This window comes from Tribolium castaneum, chromosome 7, assembly GCF_031307605.1.
Source record: "Tribolium castaneum strain GA2 chromosome 7, icTriCast1.1, whole genome shotgun sequence".
NCBI classification, from domain to species: Eukaryota; Metazoa; Arthropoda; class Insecta; order Coleoptera; family Tenebrionidae; genus Tribolium; species Tribolium castaneum.
Window position 1 is genome coordinate 16,478,569 of NC_087400.1, and position 21,448 is coordinate 16,500,016.

Below are 21,448 nucleotides of genomic sequence, written 5' to 3' on the forward strand. Positions count from 1 at the left end.
TGTATTAACTTTAAGTGCGTTGAATTTTAAGTGCTTTTTAGCAGTTTTATGCAACATTTTTAAATTTATTTCCACGATACATAATTCTAATCGCGCTGCAGGGAAGAAAATAATCTTTTAAAATGTAATCAGTTTTATTTCATTCAGAAAAATTAATTGGAAACCATTAAAAAATTAAGAACTTTTACTTTTAATAAAATGTTGCAATTCGAAAGAAACGTCATTATGAAGCCCAATGCATAACGTTATTCTTAAAAATGCAAAATAAAAATACATTTAAATAAACCAACGTAGAGCTTATTCCAAATCTGGTGGCGAACTGACATTGGCAAAATGACTGAATTTTGACATTAAACATGTTTACTATTGAAAAAAAAATTGCCCTTAGGCGTCGTAATAAAATGTCTTTCAAACCCATTGTTGGTCTTGCAAACATTATAATAAGATACGTAAGATAAAGAATAATAAACCAATTGTTAATAATAATAGTAAAGTTTCTATGTATCTTCGTCCTCAACATGTATTAATGTTGAAATCTTAACTAAGTAAACTTTAATAATAATAAGTAAAAATAAAAATATAATGTGGTAATCATTGTTTTTGTACAAGTTCTTATTGTTTTTCATTTTTGTTTGTCTTCAAATCTTGTTTCAAAATTTTCAATAATTTATTGGCGATTAGAGCCATCTATTGGTTGTTCATTTATGTTGGCAGGACTGTTTACTCATTTTCAAATTTGCAATTTGAAAAAAATACCAAACAATAACATTTTTTTTAAATTAAAATAACACCATTTCTAAAACACACAAATCTGATTGAAAATGCCTAAACTTTTCGTTTAACTTATCGTAACATTGTCTTATAGTTACAATACCCAGTCGTTATCCCCCCACAGCTCAAGGTAAAATAATGTTTAAAAATAACCATACGCCAGTCTTAAGCAGTCTTAAGCCATTTAAAACTCATTAAAATAATGCTATCACGAACGAAATTTTTTCTAACCTCAAAGTTGAACCTGAGCTGTGAACTTTGAGTGCACAAAAATAATCCAAATATCAATAATTATATAATTACGGCCTGTTTTCGCGTCCGAATCATATTCGATCAGCCTTCGTGGCATTAAATTTGGCAACCTTCTGTTCCACATTTGGCGGCCTTGCGGGTCGATCGTCGTGTCAAAAACTTTCATATCAGCCCTAACGAAGCAAATTTCAACGAAATAAACCCTAAAACTGCGAAACTAAGGTAAGAAAAGTGTTGTTTTAAGTCTTGGATTGACTGAAGAGTGGCAACGCATTCTATTTTTAGGTTATGCCGGAAAGGTTGAACATTGATGGCCCCCTGTGGGACCAGAGCACCTTCGTGGGACGCTTCAAGCATTTCCTGTGGGTGACCGACCCAAGGACTTGTATCGTCTCAGAGGAGGAGTTGGACAAGGCGAAGATTCTCGTTGAACAGTACAGGAAGCACAAGGAGCCCCCAGGGACCACTGTAGAGCAGGTCATTTATGCGAAGAAACTGTACGAGAGTGCGTTCCATCCAGACAGCGGCGAGAAACAGAATGTGTTTGGAAGGATGTCTTTTCAGGTCCCTGGGGGCATGGCTATCACGGGGGCGATGCTTCAGTGGTATCGGTGAGTAATGGGGCCAAATACTGGGTTTATCGCTAGTTTTATGTTTATTAGTAGGCATTAAAATTATTCAAATTCGGGGTCATTTCAAATTTTGTGACCTTGAATGAGTAAATTGAGGGTTTTTATATTTAATTTTTTAAATAACGGGTGTACATGTAAAATTTTGTTAACAATAAAATTTGTTGGCACTACTGGATCATGGCCTGTGGAAGTGATGGAGTTTTTTCTGCTGAGTGTCTTATTAAAGCGAGCTGTGCTTTTGAAATTAATTTGTCACGTGACGCATAATTGTCCACTGACAATGTTGCCAAATTAATTTCAAAATCACAGGCTACTTTGATTTGAAATTTAATCAAAACTATGGTAAATACTTGCAGATAAAGCATATGGGATAAATTTTAGAAATTAGCTTCGGTACAAATTTATTTATTGTTGAATGATGATGATCTTTTAGTTTTTGAGCAATTTCGGTGCCATTTTTTTTTAAATTACTAAAAGTTAACACACAAACACTAAGAATGTATGAAGATCAAGTAATTCTGAAATCGGTCTATTGCGAAAAAGCAGAAATTTGAAATGTGTCATAAAGTTTTCATTAATAATTAAATTGTTACAACCGTTGTGAAAGAAATTTGTGTTGAAACATTTATTTGTCACAGACATTTTGAGAATCTTTCTCAGTTTTTTTTTTCAAATGGAAAAGTACAAATTTTATCAACACAGTATTTTTAGCGTATTGTACACTGAAAGTTAAATTGTCATTCTAAAAATATAAACTTTAAAATGGCCTGCGATTGAAATAAAGTGTAAATAATAACTTTAGGAACAATGCACAGTTCCATTTTTATTGCAGTTGATAACATTTTAAATGATTGCTTAACATATTGAGAGACGACGACGGGTTAATCAGAATATATTTTAACGACTATATATCCACATTCGGATGTTGTAGTCCTACAGTTTCTTTTAGGGTGAAAATTACGACACAAACTGTAGGTGTAAGAAACACAGAAAAAATATTTTGTTATTTCTAACAACATTTTAAAAGAATATTACAAGGGTACATTATTTGATTTGTTTTTTTTTTTCATCTTAATCAGAAACAAATGATTCACAGGTAATGAACATCTTTTTTTACTTATAATAAACTACTTATTATTTTAAGCTGTTTTGCGCTTTTAGTTTTATTGTTTTCAATTCACGAAACACATGTATTAAGTAAACAAAATTCAAGGATTTGTAATTTTTGTTATCAAGAAACACACATCTTAGGAATGTCAAAACATTAGAGTAAATTGAAACATTGAAATAAACATTGTACTTTGAGAATCTGCCGTTGTTTTTTTTTAATTAGTTTTATCTTTTGTTGACGATATAATTATAGACACTGTCAATTAATTATCGCTATGAGTAATTAATAAAAAAGTAAATCACTTACCTCTCTCTTTTTTGGTTCCAAGTTTATATTTTAAAATGGTATTTGTTTTGAGAAGTCAGTTAAGAAATATATTTAATTGAAGTAAATAAGGTTATAAAATCAAACAAATAAAAATTACTGTTAAAAGTACTGTTTTTGTATTTAAAAATTCAAGTTCCTATACGGGCTGTACTGTTTATACCCCACATTAGAAGTATTAAAAGTTGTAATAAAGATATTTATCTTAAGTTGTTACTCAGCTATAATCCGTTGAGTTCTGCTCAATGAAAATATTTTCAAGATGTTGCCACTGGAAGTCTCTATCAACTTTTTTATTTTGAATAAAAAGCTTTGCTTTTCATTGGATAACTACAGTTATTTTTGCATAGTTTGCCATAAGAACGTTTCTAATTAAACAAACGACAAACTTTGTTCAAAATTATGTTATCTATAAAACCAAATAGATTGATTGCATGTTGGTTTGAAAAACTTTTTCACATTTTTTTTGTTGTTTTCATGGCCACCTATGAGAAAAGGCCTTTGGCAAATAAATTTCTCAAGCCCAACAAATTGTTATTGTAGCTTGAAAACTATTAAAGATAAGTATAGGAAATGTTAATACAGACCGATGCAGAATTAAATTTGCTACCCATTAGTGAAATAAAACTTGTGGTATTTCATTTGAAAAAATTGAGTTATGGGTGCTTAAAGTTCTGCAAACTTAAGTTTATAAATTTGAGGTTTGTTATTCTTTTTTAGAAATTTAAAAATATCAAAGATAAAACCTAGGCTTTTTCTTTAAAGTAAGCTGAAAAATGTTTCCAAATTTTTAAAAATGGCAGAGGTAATAATTTTTAACCTGGAAGGTGCAAATTCAAAAAAAAAATTAAAAAGTCCTAAATATTTCGTAAACGGCTAAATTTAGGTATAGGGAAAAGTTTATGAAAATTGCCGTATAATAGTTAGTAATCCAAAAACGTATTACAAAATATAGCTTATACAAAGCGATCAAAAAGTCCTTCTATCAAGTAGGCATATTACGTGAGAACGTGTGTCCCCGTGTCGGGTATTAATTCAGCCTGCTGTCAAAATTTAAATTGAAATTACCTCTATGTAAACTGTTAGATGCCGTGAATTTGTGACACAAATAACACCTGAAACTACACGACCCGTAAATGGTGTCTTTGGGGCAAAACTGGATTCCAACAATAATTTAATTTGTTTAATTTTTTTGACATTTTTCCTTTGACATTAGGCTCGAGTTCCGCCGGCATACGTCCTTTAATTTCTTTACTTACTTAAAGGAAGGACTTTTCGATCGCTTTGCATATAGCTTGTATAACCGGAAGTGTCGCCACTTTGAAAATATTTTTATTGAACAGGACCTAACAGATTATAGTTGCATGCAAATTTTCAGAAGACTGTATGTCAGTATTACATCTCTCAATACTTTAAAAGTAGTGCTCGAATGAAGCAGAGGCTACTGCATAGTCTTTTTATTTAAATAAATAATATTCATTATTAATTCATAATTATGAAATTAAGCTATTTTTATGTATAAAAGTGTGAATGACTTATAATTCACATACAAGGTGGGGCAATTGGCTGCCATTTTGTTAGAAATTAAAAAAAGGTTCTGTTTTTTCGAAAAGATTATAAAAAGGAGTAAAACTGATAACATTAAGTTATTGATGTCGGTCAAATGACCACCTTCTAAGGTCATACAAATTTGTGCTCGTTTTACGGTCTTTTAGATTGTTGGTCACAAAATATCTATCTTCAAACTTACGATTTCTTTTTCAATTAGTTTGATTTCGTCGAAGATGGTGTAAAGGACAAGAGTTCTTCCTTGACTGTGCCATGCCTCCCACGTTCACACAAAGAAAATTCTTTGCCTCATGAAGATACAATAAAGGTATCGAAACGTTGCGACGAAATTAATGGTTTTGTTTCCCATTTTCCAACTAATATATTTTCAAGGAGAAATAATACAAAATGGAGAATTTCTTTTTTAATGTTATCTTTTAAGATTTGCAAGATTTGTGATTTGTTGTGGTATATTCGTAATTCTAAAAAGAGCCAAGAGAAGAAGTCTAGCGCCGTCACATTCTGTTTTGACTGATAATACAGGCTGCTCACAAACTGGCGCACCAACTGAATGGTACGCAGTTGAGAAACATGTGTAGATTACGGAAAAATTTTTGAAAAAAGTCCTAAAGTCATATTTTAAAAAAATTGGAGCCATAAACTTATTTTGCTAACTTCTTCAGTTTTCATTAGTTTTTAATGTTTTCATGTTTTACAATAAGTAATCTATCCGTAACAAAACGATGAATAATTATTTTTTTTACTATCAGACTTTAGCAGTTTTCTTGATATAGAAAAAATAACATTTATAAAGAAACACAATTTGTAGATTTGTCTAGCAATCTATTTAAAAAATAACTCATTTTTATTGTTATTGGTAGACAATGTTGCCATATATCATTTATTTAAAACTCATTATTTATCTTTATCAGTAACTTTAATACAAAAATTTTTTTTACTATTTTTACCTTTATACAGGGTGAGTCATTGATATGCGCGTGCTCGTGCTAATATATATTCTGGTGTCAACTTGAAATAATTTACGTATCGCGAATAGGTTGCCTAAAACAATATGTTCAAAACTATGAAGAGTTAAATTTTAGCCATTTTCCGCAATGATTTACAACCCATTTTAGAAACATTTTTGAAACTGATTTACTGAATACATTCTTCTACTTGGGCTGTAGGGAAGAATTTTTTTTAATGGGTTTACTGCTTTATTTAATTCTGAAAATAACTTTGAAAAAAATCTAGTCCTCTTTGAAAATTAGTTCCCATCAACAATAAGTGTTAAAAGGAAAATAAAATACTTTTGGCCATGATGTAGACTTTCAGGAATAAAGAATGATTCTTATTGTTGATGCGGAAATTTTTTCAAAGAGTACTAGATGTTTATCACATTTTTTTTAGTTTTCAGATTTTTTTCTGAATCAAATAAAGCGATGACCGCATTTTAAAAGACTTTCTCCTCTAAAGCCCGAGTGGAAGAATATATCCTGAAAAATAGTTAAAAAAATGTTACTTAACACGGTCGTAATTCACTGCGGAAAATTTAAAATTCAACTCTTTTTAGCCCCCTTAATCACAGTTTTGAACATATTTTTTTAGGCAACCCATTTGCGATATATTTTTTTGATATTACATTTGATAAAAAATAAGTTTTTCCCGGTAAGCAGATGGGTGCAGGACCACAATTTGGATTTTAGACCTAACACTTTCGAGCCTGATATCTCATATATTTGTCAACGGATTTTTATGAAATTTAAAATGCAGATATTTTAGCAGGTAAAGATTAAAATCTAATTAATGCATCAACTCAAATCTTAAAAACGTAATTTTTAAATGCCTTTTTAAAATGTCTTTTAAGACTTGTATTAAAAAAGTAATCGTCAATAAAAAATGCCCTAAGAAAAAACTCCTTCGTGAAAGACGTCTGTTTTGCAAGAAAAATGAGAAACAAACTGTTAAATGTGGATACAGATGCAAAAGCGTAGGTCGCTATGAAACAGATGCGCACTACCACTGCCATTTTGGTTACGATTCCTAATCGCACAAACCTAAGTGTCACGAAAGTGACCTTTTACATTTATATCTCATCTTTACAAAGTTAAAAAACAATATTTTCGACTTACTTGTTGTACTGAATACTTTAATTCTTTCAAAAAGGACTAAAAGACTGAACAACAACTGAAAAATCCTAGACACTTGAACGTTCACGAGTTTGGAAATGTTTATCGTACACTGCTGATTGGATTCTCTTCAAAAGCTTGAATTACAGCCCCAACTATTTGTTCGTTTCCAGTGACGTGTTTTGTTTTCACTCGATTTAGTTCATGTACGCTTCCTGTGTCTTCAAATAAGTAACGCTTCTTGAACTTTAAATTTCATGAAGGCTTCATTTGAATAACATTTTACAAGAAGTCCAACGACACTTTCCATAGACGAATATTGTTTCCTTTCTCAACAATTCAATTTATTACTTTTTATATAACTTTTCTGACAGCGCGCACACTTTTGACTGTTTTTTCCAATGGCACACAAAATGCCGCATAGCAATGCTTCATCATTTGTTGCAAAAGGTGACTGCTCAAATACTTTTAAAATTCGGTTTAAGTTTTTAACCCCAAAATCTAATTTTTTTACTTAGATCAGCCAAGGGTTTGGTTAATTTTTTGTGTGGCCATCTATTTTTCGGGGTTTAATGATCCAGTGGTAATTTGGCTTAATTTTAAATAAAAAAAATGTGTTTTAAAATTACATTTTTAACTTGAGGTATTTTTTCACGTATACGTTTTCCATGTATTTGCCACAAAAGTCGGTATTTGTTAAAAGGGTACATTGCCAAACGTCTTGCAAACTTTCAGAATACATTTGTACGAATAAACTAATGACAGTCCAAATTATTAATTTAATTTCACGGTCTGTGCGAAAATTTCCTAAATTTCGAAATTAATTTTTTGGTACAAAAAGTGCAAAGTAGAAAAAATACCGTATGATATCTCGTTTATAAGACATTTTGTCGCACTTATTCTATTATGGCACTCCTCGCTGTGCTCGTCGTGTCTTAAATCCGTGCGTGCGACAAAATGTGTCTTATAAAAGTCGTTTAATAATACACTATTATTGTATTAGAATAAATGTAGTATTATAATTTTTAACATGGGACAAATTCTTGCATGTAATTTTGTGGGCGTATTTCCAGTACACCATTCGCGGTAGTCTTCTGGCAATGGGTGAATCAATCGTTCAACGCTTTAGTAAACTACACGAATCGCAACGCAAAATCGCCAACAACCACCACACAACTGCTAGTCGCTTACGTTTCGGCCACAGGTTCAGCAATGGCTACAGCCCTTGGCTGTAAATATTACTGGACCAAACGTGCCAGTCCTTTCGTTCAAGTAAAACGCACTTTTTAACAAAATGTTTCATTTTGGTTTGATTTATCGAATTTCAGAGATATGTGCCGTTTGCGGCCGTCGCAGCTGCCAATTGCGTCAACATCCCTCTGATGCGACAAAACGAACTCTTGTACGGAATCGACTGTTCCGACGAGAATGGTAACATCGTGGCACAGTCGAGATTCGCTGCCGCCAAAGGAATCACTCAGGTCATTATTTCGAGAATCACCATGTGTGCACCAGGAATGCTCATCTTGCCGGTTATTATGGAAAGGTTGGAGAAGTATAGGTGGATGCAGAGAATAAGCGTCTTGCATGGACCCTTGCAAGTTTTGGCAGTTGGATGTTTGTAAGTTTTTTCTATGATTCTATAGGTGTCCGTTTTTCGAGCTCCACCATGGGGATCTCAGTATTATAAGAGATACGAGGTCGGTTATTTTAGTTGCGCATTTTTATGCTGAAGAATTATCTAACAGCAAATCTGTTACTGTTATTTATGTTACAAGGTCGTGAACTAGACTTTTTTTATGAGAATGAACCAAATAATCATTCGAAAATTCGAAAAAAAAAAGATAGTTTACGGTCATGTGAACCTCGTTACTTAACAAAGGTGACAATATTGAACAAGTAATTCTGGATAAGTCTGATGCGCAATCTAGAGCATGTGAGTGGTATAAAAGCAACAAACTATGCTGCAATGAAGCAAAAACTATATCCATGCTATTTACCTTGAAACCCTTTGATAATAAAAAAATTCTAAACTACAAGACCCACACCACCTTCTTAGGCTTAAATATAGACAATAAACTAACGTGGAATTCTCATGGTGACTTTTTAGTATCGAAATTAGGTAAATTAACTTATTTATTCCGTCAACTCTTTAACAATGTATCTGCTGATACACTAAAAACAGAATATTTTGCTCTCTTCCAATCGCAATTAGCATATGGTATTACAATTTGAGGCCACTCTCCTATTCGTGACAGAATATTTTCATTACAACGTTATATTATTCGGATAATGGCGGGGCTTTTGTAAAATTTAACATTTTAACTCTACCTTCTTTATATATTCTATGTCTACTACTCTACATAAGGAAAAATATTCATAAATATAAGAAACATGTCGAATCACATGAATATTCTACCAGAGGTAGGTTGAACATTGTACCAGTATACAACAGATTAACTCGGATTCAAATTTGCAACAGATTTTTTGCTATTGCTTTCTGCAATGTTCTACCTAATGATTTCCGAGATCTACCTCTGGACATCTTTAAAAATAAGTTTAAACCGTTTCTCATTAAAAAATGTTTCTTGAATTTTGATAATTTTTTTAGCTTGTAATTTTTGTGAATTGTGAATTGTGACTTGTGTAGAAACATCTGTTTTATTGTACAAATATATTTATTATTATTATTATTATTATTATTATTATTATTATTATTACAAAATTTTGTGTGCAACTGTGAAAAATTACCAAAATTAAAGTTTCGATCGAATTTATTTTTTTAAATGTTTAAAAAAAAAGTTTTTATTTAAAAGATGCACTAAAAGGTAAAAATTCCTAATTTGCAAGTAAAAATCTTCTCCTCTGATAAAAAAACATTATGTTTTACTTTTTAGTGCATCTTTGTGCAAAATTGTTTAGTGGTATGCTATAGAAAACTGTTGTTAGCATTGAAAGCACATCCTAAACTTTGTTCTGTCCTTTGTTCTGTGTCTATACCCTATAGTTCAAGATAAATGAATTAAATTAAATAGCGACATTTGTTTGTAACGAAACGTAATGAAAATGAATAAGTATTAATTTATTTCCTAATGACCAACATACCGTTAATGTTGGTATAAGTTACAGTATGTACACATCGAAAACCCATTTGTAAACATAACCTAAAACTTCAAAACCCTATTTAATCCCATTAGAGAATTGCATTGTCACGCAGATTAAGTAAGTATGCAAAATTTCAATTTATTGGGACAACGGGAACCCTTTCAAATTTGGCTCTAGAAATATGAAACAGACAGACAGACAACAAAGCAAGTTAAATAAAAGTTTTTAATAAATTTAGCAGTGTGCTTTGGTATGCTAATTAGAATTTGTGTAGTTGCTGAATATTATTGTCATCTAGATTTGTCATTCCTATTTAATTGAAAGTGGTACTGTTTTTTGTGCTTTTTAAGGAAAATGGACACTGAAAGTGCGCAAACTCTCTAATATTTGTTAATCACATATTAATAAATAACGTTCGAATCATCTAATAAAAGCTAATTTCATTCAAGATAATGACCCGTAAAAAAGTCTTTGACGGCCGATAAAAAAAATCTTTTTTTTACGTTGTCAAAGTTTTGTTCTACAGACTGATCCAGAAATACTGAGTCTGTTGGCAACACGACTTAAATTTTTAAGGATACCAATGGAGTTCGCTTCCAGTGAACAACAATTTAACATTCTTGTCGGGTTGTACGTCAAATAATTGTCAAGAAAAATCGAATTCGGTTGCAATGTTGCAAATTACGAGCACAAATAATTTCAAATGTGTTGCCAACAGACTCAGTATTTCTGGATCAGTCTGTACTATAAACAAATGTACTATTTCACGACTCAAAATCAAGAAAAAAAAGTGCCGTTTTTTGACAGTTGCACACAAAATAATTTTTAGTTCCATTGACGTGGGAGAGTAGAGGAACTTGTTCTCTTTTGTCCGTTATACCACCAAATAAAAATATTTTAAGAAATTAGGAGAAAAAATCTCCATTCTGTTACTTCTTAATATTGCTAGACTAATTTATTGGGAGGGAATTTTTTAATTATTTTTTAAGGGTTTATTGGAACGTGTTTAATGTTAAAACATTACCGTTTAATTAACCACAATTGATTAATAGGCAGACATTTGACATTAAAACATTAATTATACATAGTAACAGTTTTAATGCTAGCAGTTAGAAAAACTTTTTGCTGAATTTTTCTTTAACGAAAAAAAATTTTCTGAAATTAATAGTAAAACAATTCATTTGATGAATCAAAAACTCGTCTCTCCCAAGCTTCAAACTTTATTATTAACACAAGGACGAATGAAAACTGGTTTTTAAAGGGGCGTGCCAAATAGTTTTAATGTTGACATCATAATTTTTATGTTCAATTGGAAATTCGAAAAAATTGGAATCGATCCTCTTGTTTTGCTTTAATTTATGGAAATTTATTTTAAAAATGTTTACCTGCTAATAAAGGGAGTGCTTAATCTGTAACCGTATCAGCAAATAAGAATTTTGAAAGTGTTACATTCCCAACAAAGAAAAACATTATTATCTCTGCAGGTGGGCTCACCCCCTTGGTTTCACTTTCACTTTTTCATAATTCTTTAATCTGTGTTGTAAATCATTATTTCAATAATGGTAAACTCAAAGTTTTCGGTGGTTATGGTTTTTAATTTTTGAAATGCAGGGGGTGCAACCTTTAGCGGCAGAAAATTTGTCGAATGAAATTCGGTTGTATCTCCGTCAAAAAATTGACAAAAACGTGTGTTCTCTTTCTTTTCTATTTTTGTTGAAGTTAAGGCTGCACCACAGATTTAAATTTAGTCGTCAAACAAAATTCTCTATATCTTTATAAACATTCAGATAAGGTGAGTTGCGTTGTTTTGATTTCTTTTGAGCTCTATGTAATATTACCTCTTAAAATATGCATCTCAGGAAAATACAAAATAATCATGAATGAGACAGAAAGCAATTAGATAAGGGTGTCTGCTTGCACCACAAGAAATTGAAAAAAGTGTCAATTCTCAAATTAGAGCAGAAGAAGAATTCAGAACTTGCTCTAGTTTTAAGTTCATATCAAACAAAGCTTTTTTCTATTTAAACTCCCTTTTTCATTAAAATTTAATAAAAAAAAACACAAGCTCGGGTATTATTGTTCAATAGTAATGCAATATTATACTGGGTGTCTCACCAATAATATTTCGGGCCTGATATCTCAGATATTTGTTAATGGATTTTTAAGAAATTTAAAAGACAGATATCATAGGAGACAAAGATTAAAATCCAATTAATGTAACAACTCAAGTAGTAAAAACGTCATTTTTACATGCCTTTTTAAAATGTTAAATAATTTAAGACTTACATTAAAAAATTCATCGTCAATAAGAAATGCTGTAAGAAAAAACTCGTTCATGAAAGACTTATATTTTGCCAGAAAATTGAAAAACAAACTGTTAAACGTGGATACAAATGCAAAAGCGTATGTATACGTCCCTGAAACAAATGCACACTACCACTGAATTTTGGTTACTCTTAACTGCACAAACCTAAGTGTCACGCAAGTGACATTTCACATTTATCTCTCACTCAGACAAAGTTAAAAAACAATATTTTTGACTTACTTGTTGCACTGAATGCTTTAATTCTTTCTTTGAACACCAACTGAAAAATTTTAGACACTTGAACTTTCAGGAGTTTGGAAATGTTTATCGTACACTGCTGGTTGGATTCTCTTCAAAAGCCTAAATTACAGCCCCAAAACTATTTCGTTTCCAGTAATGTGTTTTGTCCTCACTTCATTTAGTTCACGTACACTTCCTGTATCTTCAAATTATTGACCGATTCTTTAACTTTAAATTTTATGAAGGCTTCTTTTGAATAACATTTCACAAGAAGTCCGACGACACTTTCTATAGACGAATATTGTTTCCTTTTTCAGCAACACAGAAATTTATGCCACTGTTTGTTTTTAAAGTAATTTCACCAAATAAAAATGATTTTACTTTTCTGACAGCGCGCACACTTTTGACAGTTTTTTTCAGCGGTACGCAAAATGCCGCATAGCAATGCTTCATCAATTGTTTCAAAAGGTAACTGCTTAAATACTTTCAAAATTTGGTTTAAGTTTTTAACAACAAAATCTATTTTTTTTTACTTGGATCAGCCGAGCGATTTGGTTAATTTTTTGTGTGGCCATCTATTTTTCGGGGTTTAATGGTCCAATGGTAATTTGGCTTAATTTTATATAAAAGAAATGTGTTTTAAAATTACATTTTTTAACTTGAGGTAATTTTTGTCCCTAATTGGAAGACCACCTCCTAAAATATGTGCATTCTAAATTTTATAACAATCCGTTGATAAATAACTGAGATATTAAGCTCTAAAATCTTAGCTGAGACCCCTATAACCTCATACGATAGGACGATTTGAAGTAGAATTAAATTTCTTTTTTTTTCTTTATTGTGTTATGTTTGTAGCATATTAAGAAAGCCTAGTGAAAAGCCACAACTACAAATTAAAACAAAACATTTATTTACATTTTTACATATACAAGTACAAAATTCTATAACGATATGTGTATGTACAAAAAATACGCAAGTACTACAGATTAATTTTGCAATAATTGTTAACTGGGCTTGTTGATGTCGGTGCAATTCCATTCCTTCATCAGCTGAAAACCAGTACTTTAATATTTATAAACAACAAATTTGACATGACTTACCTATGCAACTTTCTTCTCCCTCTTTTTCTTCTTTTCTTGGTTTTTATAGTAAAATATAAAAATTAAAAATAGTTTTAAGAGAACGATATTTTCACTGGTACTGCAGGTCGTCACAATTTTACAACAATTTTACTCAAAACCGATTTGCTTTGCACGTCTCCGTTCTTCGAGAAATGAATTGATCAAGCACTTTTGTAACAAAGTCTTTGTTTTCCTCTTCTGTTTCCTTTTTGACTTCATCTTCTGTTTTTCGATCTTCGTCACCAAAGTTTTTTCCTTTTTCTTCGCGGCGTATTGTTTCTTGGCCAATTTGTATGCCTCTTTCCTTTCCAAGACTCTGCCGATCGCCACTCGTCTTCTCATCTCAGGGTCCAACATCGTCATCTTGCCCAATTTCTCGATTTCGAGTTGAACCATCTGATCAAAACACTTTCTGACTTCTTCATCCACGGCCCGATCGATGGAAAAATTTTCGTGACTGCAAGCCATTGTCGTAAAACAATGATTTGCCTGAAAGACACGCCGGCCTTTATATAGTTTTCACCCTTTGGGGAAAGTGAGTGGCGAAAAGTGGAGGGGACAGGGGTAAAAATCAGAAACGTCTTTTTTCTTGATAATTATTTAAAAATTTAATTTTATGAACTGGGTTAAGCAATAACAAACGTGTTGAAATTATTGTTCATTTAAAAGTTTACAACGTCTCTTATACCTTGAAAACATCTTAATGTCAATTTTTTTAAACTAATTTCGACTTATTCTTTTTAGAGATACGTGTGTAAATTATACTTTTCGATCAAAAGCATTTTTATTTTTATTATTTTATAATAGCGCCCTTGAAATAAAGTTTTATTTATTTTTAGAGTAGTTTAGATATGTTTATTTATGTAAAATGCTCCATAATTTTTTAAGGTTTTACCTACTTCTATCTTATGCTTTAATATTGTAATTTCTGCTAAGCGGTGGCCATGAAAAAGAAAAATTCTAAAATCGTAGGGCGTATATCATGAATTTTTCATTCAAATAATATATCTGATCGTAAACTGTCTCAAAAAGTCTATTAGTGACATTAATTCTAAGAAAATTGATTGTTTTTTTAAGCTGTGGATACTGACTCCCAGCCTTATCTTAAATTATTTTTAAATATATAGGGTGTTTTGGAAAAAAGCCACAAAACAAAACTTATGTTTTTTAAATGGAACAACCTATTTTTTATTTATAAACTCCAACAGTTGATACGTGGTGAAGTTGCAGTGGTTATGGCATGGTTTACTATGGTAACGACAATGCTCGTAATTAATCTGCATTGTTGCTGAAATTAACTTTTTAAGTCAAATATCTTTTTAGTTATTAACTTTAGGTATTAGAAACTCTATGTTTTTAGGTAGACAATTTAACGATCTTTAAGAAGCAGAAACAAAAAGTGGGATGTTACATTTCACTTTTTCAAATTGTTCAGCTTTTAACAAACTTCTTATTTTTTTACGTTCTTAAATGCAAAGTGCCAATCAGTTGGCATAAAATTTAAGTTTGACATTTCTCCTTCAATGTGGTGAAGGTCTCACTTTTTTTCTAGAAGTCTTAGTTTTAAGTAATACATTTGTAAAAAGAGCATTTTTGTGTTAAAAAAATAAAAATATTTTAAAAACTAAGCAAAATCGACCAATAAATGTTAAAAAATGCAAAAAAATGGGGCGTCACATATAAAAAAAGCATAAGTTTGTATTGTAGCTTATTTCCGAAACAGTCTGTGTATTTAAAAACAATTTAAGATGAGGCAGGGGGTTAGTATCTACGGCTTTTAAGGCTAGTTAAACATTACTGAAATAGTTTGCAGAACACAGATTAAAATATTACAAAAATGTGAAAGTGAAAGCTAAAGGGTGAAACCACCCGCAGAGGTAATAATGATGTTTATTTTTTTTGGGAATACCTATTATCACACCCTTTTTTCTGGAGTGGTTACAGATTAAACAGACCCTTTATTAACAGGTAATAAAACTTGACCGTGCGTGTTGGTGGCTTAGTTTTTACAGTGTTTTAAGGAATGAAGTAAAGAAATTTAAGAAACAATAAGTTAAAGTTGTAGGTTTTAAAAATTCAAGCTTAAATAAGTTAAAAATTAAATTAAAGCAAAACAGTTGAAAAGAGAGGCAGACTACACACACGAAACAATAATAGTCTTCAATTTTTTTTTAATCATAACAATGTCAATGTCTTTTCTTTAACATTGAAATAGTCTGTATTTAACTGTTCTCAAAAAAAAAAATATTAATACAAATAAAGAAAGATAAAGAAGTGGCTGGCCCAACCAGACTTTGTGGAGCAGTAGCTTTCATTTTTTATTTTATTATAAACAGGCCTTTTCCTTTAACATATTAAAGGAAGTTATAAATGCGGACAGCTGGACTTATAGTCCAGTCAAAATAGACATTTCAATTTACAAAAATTCGCATAGAGCTAAAAATTGGGACAGATCTTTAGGACACGATTACAAATAACATATCAAAAGTCACAATCAATCCCATTTGTGCAAAAAAATATTCAAGGTCAAATGTATCGGTTATTGAATTTTTTTTCGTACGATGGTCATGTCATTTTTTTGGTGATTTGACCTGATACCAACCCATTAGCAAGAGTAACCTAAATTTTAAAAAATACAGATTGATCCAGAAATACTGAGTCTGTTGGCAACACTGGACTTAAATTATTAAGGATATCAATGGATTACGCTTCCAGTTAACGACAATTTAACATTCTTGTACGTCAAATAATTGTCAAGAAAAATCGAATTCGGTTGCAATGTTGCAAATTACGAGCACAAATACTTTCAAATGTGTTGCCAACAGACTCAGTATTTCTGGATCAGTCTGTATATTATAGACCCTCTCTGCGCTCGTGCCGCAAATAAAGTGCTCATGTGGGAAATTGCACTGTCCAAACTCGTTAGGTAAATAACTAAAATCTTACACAATTTTCTTACACGCCACTGGAAGCAAAGTTACCTAGTCGACAAGATTACCGTATGAATCGGTTACCATTGGTTGCGACTATTAATTTATTATTACTTTTCTTTCTTTGTTGGAGCATTTCATAAAAAGCTCGTCAATTTGTAGTTGGGGGGGAAACAATTTAAAAAATACGATTTTGAAAAAATGGTACATAGAAAAAGTGTTTGTCTTGATGAGTTTTACCACTGGTTAATATTAATGTACTTATTTCGCTTACATTCTGTATTTTATTGAAAGGGGAGACAATTTTTTAAATCTATTTAATGCATCAGCCAGGGGCTATTAGCGAATACAATAATTAGTGGTAATTAACAATAAATTTCGTAAAAAATCCGGCTTCTACTAAGAATGTTTGGAGTGGCTCCTATTTGTTACTTAGAAGATTTTTGTAGTTTGAGGTCAGCAGTTTGTGCAGATGTTCATGTTCTACTGTCAAATTTATGTCACAATTATTTTTAATTACTAATATGTATTTATGAAACGCGAAAAATAGTACACACAACCTGTGAGAAAAATCATTTCGCTAAACCCGTATTTTTCTAAAACTATTAATTTGTTTGCAGTGGTTTTATAAAGTGTGAATGTTATGACCTTAGCAACTATGTGGAGATATCTGTTAAAACTTAGTTAAAACAAAGACTCACCAAAAGTTTTTGAACCATACTTACCTTATTATCGCCTGACTAAATGTTTTGTACTGCGTTGTTGTCTTTTTAACGAAATATCTTCAAGAAGTAGCATTAATTAAAAAAAAAAAAACGGAAAAAATGTAATAGTATATTATATATCAAGTTGTAAAACGTCATTTTATACATGAGTTTTATTATTTACAAGGGAAGCGGAGCACGTGTAAAACTAATGACTAACAAGTTTATAAAACGAAATGCATACTATACTTTTTTATGTCGAAAACAATTTGAAAATTATTTATTTTTCTTGCCATTAAAAAATTCATCCCGTGACTAAAATGCACGAAATCAAATGTTTGTTATTCACTCCATGTCACTTTTAATGTTATTGCAAAAACTAATAACTTATAAAACTGATTGACTGATAATCTTCTGTCAGTTGTAGGATTTATAACTTTTGTCAATATTCACTGTTTCAGTTGCAGAATGCCATCTGGAGAGCAGATTTTAAGACAAAACTTATTCATAGAAGTGGTTAAAAATTTGCCTTTTGTAGCTTTTATTTAAAGAAAAAAAAAAGAAAAAAACATCAAGTTTGTACAAGAAGTTTTTTCCGAACAAACAATTTTAGAATCTTAATAGAAAGCAATATTCCAATAAAGCTGTAAGAACGTTTTTTTAGACACTGTAATCAAAAATATTTTCCTGAAATAACGGCTATAAAATACATATAAAAAGTCCAACTTTTCTAATAACTGAGCTACAGAATACGGAAGCTGAGCTGGGCCACCCAGTGTAATAAAACAATCAAAATTTTTTTCAGATTTCTTTTTCCAAAAATGTTATTATTTTCTTTACAACAATTATGAAAAATTTTAGAAGCATCGAAAGAAAAGTTTTTTTTACCCATTTTGTATAAGAAAATTAGTACTTTCAATCATTATTCTTATTTTTTCAGCCTATCATTTATGGTACCAACTGCCTGTGGTCTATTTCCCCAAAGATGGTATGTAGTGGTATTTTCCGCTTTTTATTTCATAGATAAATATGTTATTTCGTTATCAGCTCCATCAAAGCTACAACATTGGAATGGTTAGAACCTGAAGAATACGAAAAACTTAAAAAGAAATGTGGAAACAACATTCCTCCATTACTCTACTTCAACAAAGGTCTCTAAATAAGATGGGAGAAAAAATAAGACAATAATTAGTACAAGAATAGTAAATTCTTAGGTGTTAACACAGGTATAGCTTTCAAGAAAAGTATACGTACTTTAGAGTCAGGCCAAAATCTCTATTAATTTTAATTATGTGATGAGTTATGCACACAGCAATATGGTTTTATTGTTTTTTAGGTAATAATTTAAGCAATAATTTATTGGTTTTTATTGTTGAAATTGTGTTGTTTAACAAAAAAAGAAAAAAACGTTTTAAAATAATTATAAAGCATTTTTAATTTATTTATAGTGTATAATATAGTATATGAAGTGTATAAAAAAGGACAATAACACAAAAACCTCGAAATGGCAGTTACAATAACAATATATACAATAAAATTTTTAACATTAACAAATGCCTGCACACCGTGTAAAAATAAACATTTGAGAACGAATTTGTGTCATTTATGTTTGGACGATTCGAGTAAGAGAGAGGCGTCGCACATCATCCTTGCGTTGCTTCGCACTAAGAAGAACAGATGGCACTCTTCGTAGACGGTAAGTTGCACGCGTGCGCACACGAGGCCGTGGAGGACGGTGGCGCGCTGGAGGTCGAGCCAGCGTTGGAGGGCGAGTTCGCGTTCGCGGATGGTGCTCCCAAGGGCGACGTCCGAGGGGCCCCAGAGGCAGAACTCGAGGATCGATTTGACCTGGGTGAGGGTGACGGCGCGCTCGTTGTTGAGGAGGGATTGGAGGAGGGGGGTGGTTTTGGCGGTGGGCTGGAGGAGGGAGAGGGCTTTGGAGGCGCACGTGCAGAGCGTGCCGTATTGGTCGGTGGACGCGAGGTGGAGGTCTTCGCCGAGGCTGCAACAAAAATTTGATTTTCTTAAATACCGGGCGATTAAAAAAAAGCAAGAGCTGTATAAGTTTTATTTTTGGCCCCATTCAAAAACCAAAAAAAAATAATAAAATATTTAATTTAATTTAATTGAAACTTATATGTTTCTTTTCATAATTTGAAAGGTAAATTAGTTTTTTTATAAGTTAATATGTTCAATAAGTTCTATTTTTATTTATAATTACTGTTTAAAAAAATATCAAATTCAAAAAACCAATATGCTCATATCAAAAATCAGCAAATAAAAGAAAATGTTGTCAATAAAAATTCTTTCAAATATACTTGCAACATATCTGTTAAGTAATTAAAATCATTCATTTTAACAAAAGAGTTTACTTGTAACAAAATTATTTTTAAAGTTAAGTTTCTTATTGACACCGTGTAACTGGATTTTATTTTTTTATTTTATAATTTTTTTAAACAAAAGTTTTTAGTAAAAGTAGAACATATTATTAGTATTATTACACATGTTTTTAACAAAAAAACTAATCTCATAAAAATTATGAAATCAAAAGTATTGATCCCAATTTAAAATAAAAATGTTGAATATAATCCAAAAAATTCAATGACAATTATACAGCTTATATTAGCTGTTTCTTTTTAAAAAAAGCTTTATAAAAATGTAAAATAGTTAGATCTCTCATTGAAATTATACATTACATTAGCTATTAATTTTTTGAAGTGCATAAGTAATTTATAACTACTTATGATAGAAAATGCGGTATTGGTAACAAACTTAGTAAATTTTCTGGGAAATTTAAACAAATTTCGCAAAAAATTACTTTTATCTAAAAAAGTGCTTAAACGTTTGAAAATAGCAAAAATAACATTCTGTTCGACCAAATTTGTCAATTTATTTATTTATTTAATTACTGCGAAATTTGCTAAAATAATTTAGTTGCTGGTTGCAATACAGAAAAAATAATTCTACTCTAAAACTAATCTAGTCGACTTTTTGGCCAGGTTTAGTGAAAAGTCATAAAAATTGAAAGTCTATCTTAATTCTTGGATTTTTTGGAAATTGTATTTCTGATTAAAAAACGTGTTGGAAAGGCCAACATAATCTCATTTTTGATCAATTTAGTGACACGGTTTTGCAAAATCTCTCGAAAAAAAACTCCACAATTTTCAACCATTTTAGTTTGTTTTTGACGATATTGTTTGAAATTGTTCCAAATCGTGTCAGAAGAGTAAGATTAATCTTACTTTCGATATAATTTAGTGATTTTCCAATGCAGATACATTTATCGAAATTACTAAGAAAATTGGGTTCATGACTCAAAAAAATGTTTCAAATGGTCGAAACAGCTAAAAGTTAAATTTGATGAATGGTATTTATTTTTAGCATGTTAAAATATTCGATAAGAGAAAAATAATGTATTTTTTTATTCACAAACGTCGGAAAAGAAAAGGCTTACAATAAGTTTCTACACTATTTTGTGATGTGTTTTCTTTTTTTTTGACAACAAATGACATGATTTTCTTGGATGGCTTACCCTTGTAAGACGCACAATCTCTGATGACTATCTTTATCCATCTCTTTACAAAGCACAAAACTGTTTAGCGACAGCAACAACTCCTCAATCCCCTGAGCTTGCAAAATCTTCAAGGCATTCACAAGCTGCAACATAATAAAACTTGCATCTTTCCAGGCTTCTTCAAGAGTTTGCGCCCCCTTTTTCAGACTCTCACCGTACGACTGAATCGTACTGACTTGCAACCAAGGCAAAACTGCTACAGTTGCTGCAAAAAAATGATGAAAATTTTGCCAAAATCTAAAATTCCACACCCACCTTGAACCAACTTCTCCTCCTCACTTTCATTTCCTACAAATTTCGCCGGCACCAAATCACTAAATTCGGTAATTGTCATCAAACTGCTTGTACCCAAAGTAAGGGTACTTGATGGTACCGCCCCAGTGTTGACTACAAGAGTCACGTGCTGGGTGTTCCAAATTGCTTGATGGAAGGTTCGACAGCCGACAACGAGAGGCTGAGACGTAGATTTTACGGAAAAATCAGTCCATCGCAGATTGGACAGGGTTTTCAGACCTCTGAGTGCCGGCTGAATGTGAGTGGTTTGTTGGATCTAGAAATAGGAACAAATTGATCATTGTGAAATTGAAAATTGAAAAAAAAAATCAAGTCGTTTATTAATAAAGGCCGAATAATTAACAAAATTGAGAGGAAATAGTTTGTACAGATTTTGATAACTTAAACTAAATAAAAACAAATATCAAA

At 31.2% G+C, this 21,448-nt stretch overlaps 2 protein-coding genes and 1 long non-coding RNA gene across 5 annotated transcripts in view; 2 read left to right on the forward strand and 1 right to left on the reverse strand.

The window, feature by feature from the left end:
- Positions 1 to 933: 933 nt before the first annotated feature.
- On the forward strand, positions 934 to 18,765 carry Sfxn2 (Sideroflexin 2). The gene is made up of 6 exons (XM_962847.5): positions 934 to 1,245; positions 1,309 to 1,634; positions 7,841 to 8,039; positions 8,096 to 8,388; positions 18,113 to 18,160; positions 18,220 to 18,765. The coding sequence occupies exons 2-6, from the start codon at positions 1,312 to 1,314 to the stop codon at positions 18,329 to 18,331; spliced, it is 975 nt and encodes a 324-aa protein (XP_967940.2). The 5' UTR covers positions 934 to 1,245; positions 1,309 to 1,311; the 3' UTR covers positions 18,332 to 18,765.
- LOC107399084 (uncharacterized) lies at positions 1,641 to 2,965 on the forward strand. The gene is made up of 2 exons (XR_001575761.2): positions 1,641 to 2,751; positions 2,800 to 2,965. It is a non-coding gene; the product is annotated as an uncharacterized LOC107399084 (long non-coding RNA).
- LOC656470 (uncharacterized protein) overlaps positions 18,590 to 21,448 on the reverse strand; it is a 39,934-nt gene continuing 37,075 nt past the window's right edge. For all 3 annotated transcript variants that reach the window (XM_064358132.1, XM_962999.5, XM_008198576.3), the window contains 3 exons: positions 21,002 to 21,296; positions 20,705 to 20,951; positions 18,590 to 19,174 (listed from right to left, as the gene is read on the reverse strand). In XM_064358132.1, coding sequence (XP_064214202.1) covers positions 18,772 to 19,174; positions 20,705 to 20,951; positions 21,002 to 21,296 — 945 coding nt within the window. In that variant the 3' untranslated portion in view covers positions 18,590 to 18,771. The remainder of the gene's footprint in view (positions 19,175 to 20,704; positions 20,952 to 21,001; positions 21,297 to 21,448) is intronic.